Source organism: Montipora foliosa, chromosome 1 (genome assembly GCF_036669935.1).
Source record: "Montipora foliosa isolate CH-2021 chromosome 1, ASM3666993v2, whole genome shotgun sequence".
NCBI lineage: Eukaryota > Metazoa > Cnidaria > Anthozoa > Scleractinia > Acroporidae > Montipora > Montipora foliosa.
In genome coordinates, this window is record NC_090869.1 from 18913000 (window position 1) to 18920499 (window position 7500).

At 38.8% G+C, this 7500-nt stretch overlaps 2 protein-coding genes across 5 annotated transcripts in view; one reads left to right on the forward strand and one right to left on the reverse strand.

The window, feature by feature from the left end:
• LOC137992137 (eukaryotic translation initiation factor 2 subunit 2-like) overlaps positions 1-111 on the forward strand; it is a 14553-nt gene extending 14442 nt beyond the window's left edge. The window contains exon 10 of the mRNA XM_068837273.1: positions 1-111. This exon is cut by the window's left edge and continues 2012 nt beyond it. The gene's annotated coding sequence lies outside the window, so the exon portion shown is untranslated.
• Positions 112-1586: 1475 nt separating this feature from the next.
• Positions 1587-7500, reverse strand: part of LOC137992113 (oxidative stress-induced growth inhibitor 1-like) — a 23816-nt gene continuing 17902 nt past the window's right edge. For all 4 annotated transcript variants that reach the window (XM_068837254.1, XM_068837246.1, XM_068837238.1 and 1 more), the window contains exons 3-4: positions 6917-7050; positions 1587-5426 (exon numbers count right to left, since the gene is read on the reverse strand). In XM_068837254.1, coding sequence (XP_068693355.1) covers positions 4146-5426; positions 6917-7050 — 1415 coding nt within the window. In that variant the 3' untranslated portion in view covers positions 1587-4145. The remainder of the gene's footprint in view (positions 5427-6916; positions 7051-7500) is intronic.

Sequence of the window (7500 nt, forward strand, 5' to 3'; positions counted from 1 at the left end):
GTTTGCATCTTTTTTTCAAATAGCTAGGGATGATCCACTCCACAATAAGTTAATGTTTTTCATCCATGTAGTGCAGTTTATTTGGAAGAAATTTAGTTACTTGTCCCTGGAGAAAGGTATCAAGCACTTCTGCCAGAATTACATGTAGAGTGCTCTAAACCTCACTTTTGTGTTTTGGATGTGTGTAGTTGCATTATTTTGCCAGCCCTCCATTCTGCTTTATTTCACCGTCCAAAAATCTTCTTTGAGTGGTTAAAAATTGCTTGCTACACTAACCATACTTTGAACTACTAGGCTCTGTAGAATCAGTGGCTTATTGAATGTTTACCCCTTGGTGCCCCTTGTTGTCAAATTTGATAAAATTGCCCGTGTCCCTTTCTAGGGAGCTAACGGTTGACAACTGTGAAATTTAACAGCCGTTGTATCCCCTAAACTGATCCATACATGCAATATGAAACTCCCACAGCAACAAATCCAACCACACCCCATTTATCCTTTGGATATTACTGCCTCACAATTGAAGGGAAGGAGTTATATAATTGTTGAATTTGATCATTACATAAAAAATTACGATCTTAACAAATGTGGCTTGAAGAGTGGTTCCATTCCAAAATAAAATAATATTATGTCTGGCTTAGTTTTAGTCATTCGTTGGCTAAGATATTGATGTCATCAAATTCCCTAAAAGTAACCTTTGTAACTGCAATGATGAAAGAAAATTGTCAAACTTCTTTTTTCTGATTTCAAGTGTCTTTCATAATAGTCTGTATGAGATATCTCTGACACAATGAACAAAATAATAACCTCTTACTGACAGAGCACCAGGGCCGTACTGGGGAATATTGGCCTGAGGTCGTGGCAGTATGGACCTAGTGCAGCTTGGTCAGTACAAAAACTACTGAGGGCCATTATTCCCCATTACGGTTCTGAGCAAGTGAGGTAAGTTGGTTATTACATGGCATAGTTTCCTTGAGAAATTGGACACTTCTCCACTTGGTAAAAGTTTGTAATCCTTGTCTTCCATCGGTGAACTTTGAACAGTAACCTTTAACATTTTAAAACTAAATTTTGCTTGCTATAATTATTGTACTGTTGTGATGAAAAATTTAAATCCCACTTTTTAAAAACCTTGTGTTTTCCTGGGAGAGAGAAAAAATATGGAAACAGACTGGTTCAATGGTAATGGTCAGGCCTCGGTTGTTCAAAAGGTGGATAACGCTATGCAACGGATAAATCACTATCCAGCAGATAAACACTAGCAAAACCAATTGACTTATCCAGTGGATAGCAATTTATCCAGTAGATAGCGCTATCCACCCTTTGAACAATCGGGATCTGGGGCCCGTTTCTCGAAAGTCCCGAAACTTTACGGGCCATCTTAGAGTGTCACAATTCCCTTTGTATCCGAAGAACGGAGTGGATTTAAGTCGTCAAACTTCACAGTCATTTTTCTTTTTGTTGGCTTTAACACATGTTAAAAGTTCTACTTTCCAATTCAAGCGGTTGCCAGTTTCACAAAAGGCTTTTCGGGCGCGAAAAGAATTCCTTAAAATAAACAACCTGAACAACTCAAAAGTGAGACTATCAAAAGTTGAGAATTCTTTAATTAATGAAAGCATTGTGAAGTGTGCTTGAGAGTTACATTTTCCTTTTTTCTGATCCAAGGTCAACTAGGAGAAAATTATATATACCGGTACATACATACATTAGTGGTGCTGAAAACGGTTACAGCCCTGTATCAACAATATTATTTTGCGGGGATAGAGAAAACAATAAATACATCAAAATAAATAAGACAGCTAGGCTGTTTAAACAATAGAGGTCATTTTCTGTGTTTCCATATCCTCATCTAAACATGAAGGGAAGATGGCTGAATTCGAGACAGTTCTGCAAACCCGAGTTGCAGTCAAGGGTTTGCATAACTGTCGAAAATTCTCCCAAATCCCCCGAGTGTTTAGATGAGGCTATGGAAACACGGAAAAAAGTCCTCTATTGGTTTTAGAAAATATTTCTCAAAGATAATTCGAGAAAATATTGAGACAAATGGTGTTTTTCACGTCTTGATTGAAACAGATTTTCTTGATACATGCCCATGTTTCCTACCAGCCAATCAAAATGCACATCTGCCTACATAACCAATGCTGTTTTTTTATGTCTTGATTGAAACATTTTCTTGATACATGCTCATATTTCCTACTAGCCAATCAAAACGTGCATCTGAAAATACATAACCAATCAACATTCGTGTTATGTCACAGCCGTGTTTCCACACTCTCATCTAAACACAGCTATTGATCAATGAGTGCGTGTGTACTATCCTAATTATTTTATAAAAAAGAAGGCACGACAACCCATTGGCTCCTAGGAGTGAGACTTGACAGATTTGCTTTGTCCAACGCCAGACAATTTTGGTTCAGGAATCAGTGGGTTAACCTCCACATCCACACAAAAGCTGTGTCCCTTTGTCCATTTACAGTCGACTCAGTTCTGTGAAAATTTGTCCAAGGATAGACTACACGCACATTTTTCTTGACACCACTATGTTTGTCTCACTTGTTTTTTGACGTTAATATTTTTAGTCACCTTTACAACCATGGTAGAACTATTTTACAGCTTATTCTCTGTGTGCCTAAATTAGGCAGCTTCTGCAGGTACTGGAGCAGAAATTAAGGGCGCGTTCTTTTGGGACTATTCCGGAATAGCAATACTCTGAATATAGACAGTAATCATGTTCTTTTGGGACCAACTTGGCAGATGCGTTCTTTGTGGAATTGGTATTCCATGTATTCTGTTATTTGTAAACTGGAATAAGAATAACTTGAATAGTCCCAAAAGAATGCACCCTAAGTAAAACAAAAGACAGAAAACAAACTAACTCCAAATAAAGACTAATTCCAAGTGACCAAAAACAAAATGCTTTCCGGTACCTGCAGAAAAGCGTCCCCTAAATTAGGGGATAGACCTATTTCCTTCATTACATGTCTTCATGTTTTAAAATACTAAATACACCCTTCCATACTGGTTTTTCAAAAAAAGCAGCCTTGTTGGTAAACCACACGTCTAATCTTTTTGGAACTGAATTATATTTTGACAAAAATAGTTTAAGTCATTAGTTTTGTTTCAATAACTCAAAATGGCTGCCAGTCATGTTATGCAATTCTACAGTATTATAATGTCCCTGAAAATGTACTTACAAGTTACATCCTATTAATTAACCCTGAAGATGAAAAATTTTGAACCATAATTTTCAGTCTTTAAAAGTCCCCATAACATTATTTTGAATGCAAGGTGAAAAGCACTTAGTTTACTGTAATTAACCTACAATCCAAAAAAATAAAAAATGCTTCATTTAATTATTTTAATTAAATTCATTTGAGCAAAAACTTCAATTGCCTTGAGGAAAAAAAGCAAGGGCAAGGATTTAATTGAGGTAGCTTTCAATGTTTAGATAAAAGAAGGCCGTGGTTAAAAAACCTGTAAAAGCTAGTCAACCTCGACCAGACGAAATGTACAGAGACCCTCTTGAATTCAACTTAGCCTAACTTCTCTGAAACTTATCCGGATTAGAAAAAATGAGTGCTACCTGTAATCAACAACTGTTTGTTTCTGCTCAAGGAAGCAAAGAAGACAAGGCAACTATTGATTGGAGTCTGAGAGGTCAATTTTCTATGAAATTAATATATATCCATGCAGGGCTAATACAATTTTTTAACCTAAAAATGAAAGTATTTCCAGCACCCTTGTCCAACCAAGAAAGATTTTTGTATGAGATCCATTCGAAGTGCCTACTTTTGTACCAATAGACACCTGCTTTTGCACATTTTCCATAGATTTACTATGTTTACAGGCAAAACAGACAGCTACCACCGATGTTAATCTTTGATATTTTTTAAAAGACTTTGTTCTGCGAGTGAATCAAATAATTGAAATTTCAATTCTGAAACTTTCTGCTCCTCAGCAGTCAAAAACTATGTCTCCTCCATTAACCCATTGACCCCTGGGAGTGACACTTGACAGATTTTACTCTGTCTAACGCCAGACGATTTTACTCGTTAACTGGGGGCATCCTAGGACACCTGAGGTGTCACACAGTTAAGTGGATATCAAGGTTCTTAGGTATTTAGAGTATTTTAGACAATTAGGAACTATTCATTTTCTTTCATTAAATGATTTGCAATGCCTAATGCTCCGCCAATACCAAAGCGTACAAAATTGTCACCAATTAGTGGCCCAATGGCAAACAAGCCAGGTTCTTTGACAGACTCATATGTAAAAGGATTTATGTCAATAGGGTTCTCTTTGCTGTCAACTGGCTTCAAGCCCTTGACACCAAGTCGTTTTACTCCATGGAGGAAAGAGAGGTCTGGCTTTGCACCGACCAAGATAAAGACACTGGACACTTTTTGCTTGAACAGGGTACCATCTGACTTCTTCAAAACGCACTCCTTGTCTTTGCGAATCTCAACCAGGCTAGTCTTAGTGTAGGCTGTGTACATGCTATCTTTGCCATAGGCAGTTGTCATCTCTCCCTTCAACATCTGCCCAACCTTATAATACTCTGGGTACACCACACCAGGGAGCTGGTTGTAAATGATTTTTGAATCATTTGCTTGCCTACGAACAGTGTGAATGACAGGGATCCCTTTGTTTCGTGCAGCCAGCACACAGTCAGCTGCTGACAATCCAGCTCCAACAACAAGACATGGATCCATTGAAAGTGGTGGATCAGCGAGTTCATTTAAGTATCTTGCGATGGCATCCATTTTGTGGTACACAAAAGGAAGGTTTTCCCCAGAAATACCAAGGACCTTTGGTACCCTATTGCCAGTAGCAAGAACAACATTGTATGCATGTACAACGAACATTTCATGAATTCCCGCATAGGTGCGGACACCTCTGATCTCCCAGCAGCCATCTCTCTGAGAATCTGCTGCTCGACAACGACAATCAGTGCAATCTCCTTGAAGCAAACGCTTGACTGAAACTACCTTAGCATCATTCCAAAAATTTGATGTAATGTTAGTATTTGTGACGAAGTCCTTGTAGTACTGAGCAATATGACTGGTTGTGGCACGATCATAGTTGTATCCATCACTTTTAACACCATTGGTGACAAGATTGCATGGTTTCCTCACTGTTAAAGACCTGTGAGCCCTTAGCCAGTCTTGAAAGTTGCAACCTGGTAGTTCCAACCAGTTGTTAAGACTCAGTGTTAGCTGCGAACCCTCCATATTGTGCCAGCATCCACCAGGAGGGCCACTTCCCAACACCAAATGTTTCATCGCTCGGCTTCCATTATAGTGCCACTTCAGACAAGATGCCTGGTCCTTTCCAAGGTCAGCGTTGGGGCGTAACAACTGGTCAAACAGCAGGGCCACAGGGTTGAAAGACCGTCCTTCCAAGCCTTCACTAAGATACTCTAAATCCTGTAAATAGTTCAATGAAGACAAAATAGAATAAACAAATCACAATAGCCATTAACACTTGGCAGATGTTCCATCATTTAACCCTTTCAGCCCCGAGGGGAGGGGAGGGGGGGCATTGGCAAGTAAAATCGTCTGGAATTAGACAGTCAGAGTAAACTCTGTAAGTTGCACTATTGGGACTGAACACGTTATTAAAAAGTAGGCTTGAGTACTGAGTGTGCCAACATGGGGCAATTCCAGAAATACTTTATTGTTTAATATCTCAGTTAGTAAGAGGTGCATTGATATATGGCACATGATCAGCCCAAAGGAAAACACCAATTCCCATCTGTTCACCATTGTTATTAAGTCCTGTTGGACAGGGTAACATCTGGATGGATGACCATCTGGGTGAACACTGTGCTGTACTACTCCTTGTGAAGTCAGTCTGGAGTGGATCCCCTCCCCCCCCCCCCCCCCCCACCCTCTTCCCCTACCTCTGTAGTCATAAATGTACATGGACTGACTTTCAGTCAATCTCAACATGAAAAAGGGTTTTTCTCTGGGTACTCAGGTTTTCTCATCAAAACCACCTCCCAGCTAATTAGAACTGGCTGTGGTGCTAGCTCCATCTTGTCCGCTCAGGTCACCAATCAAAGCACGGGATTTGGTTCATCTTGCCCGCACATGGAGCTAGTCATTATAATAAGTACGCTTTCAGTCTGATCTTGTTGAGCTGTGCCGTTTGTAATGTATTGTTTAAGACTGCAAGAAAGGGTGATATTAGCAGTCTTACATTCGCAGGGTCATAAAAATTGTAATAATATTTACTTGTTACTATAGGATAGTAAGTAGTCAAACAAGAAAGGGGAAAGTAGAAGAGCACCACAACCATGTTCTTTCCTGACCAGTCTCTTGAATGTTCAAGGAAAACAGTAAACAATAATCATCAACTTTCTTTTAAAAGAGCAGCAACCTCTAGATTTGACAAAGAGTGTAGGAGGTTACCTCTGACACTCTTTGTCAAATCTCTCAGGTTGCAGTTGACATCTTAACCAATTATGTTTATCTGTCTCCTTAAGAACTGAAAAGCAAGAAACAAGGAGCTTAGTGAACACTATTTGAATGCCACTATGAAGCTTGCACTCACAGGCAAATCTAGCCGGCAGACCTTTTGCCAACATCTCTAAATTCCAATTCAATCAGTTGCACAACCTCCCTGAAAACAACTTTCAAGTGAGTGGAGCTTCCTGGGTAAATATCAAAGTTATTTGATCATTATTTTATTGTTTCAGGTTCTGTGTGGTAATCTTCCTAATAGATGTAACATCCCTGTCTCCCTTAATAATGTGTCTACAAAGGCTAAGTCACGTTTAAGGCCCCAAATACAAATAATATTATTCTTGAGGGGTATGGAGAAGTGCTGTTTTTTACAACTTTAAGCATATATAGATCAAATTAAAGCTTTGTATGTTAAAAACTTATGTAAAATTGACCATAAATTCACTTACACTATCCAATAATGACTTTCCGCGATCTTCACACAGTTTCTGGTCAAGAATAGCATTGGGATGTTGACGTGGGATGTAGTATGGCACATTTCCACACAGTATAAATGACAAACTTAAAGCATTGGGACCATTTCCTAAAAATCAATGAATAAACGATAATAAGCCTGGATAAGAAACTGCAAAGTTACAGTAGACCAAATTGACAACCTTTTCATCTCTCAATGACCAAAGCATCATTTTAAGTGAAGCTTATAATGATCCTCGCAGTTATGCACGCAATTTTAGCAATTGCATAGAGAAGCCTGAAAATTTCAGGACTTCAATGGGGTTTGAACCTATCCCCCCATGATGCCAGTGCGATGTTGAAGTGCAGAATTTTTCAGGCTTCTCTAAGCAATTGCTAAAATTGTGTTCATAACTGTGAGGATCATGGTTTCACTTAATTTCATATCTGCAGTTCAATATATGATTCATTTGATATGTTGTTTGGTTAGTACATCTGTAGTATCTACTGACGTTACACAAATCACTTGACTCTGAAGATGACTTCCGCTCAGGTTGTCGAAACGTCAGTCAATGTCATC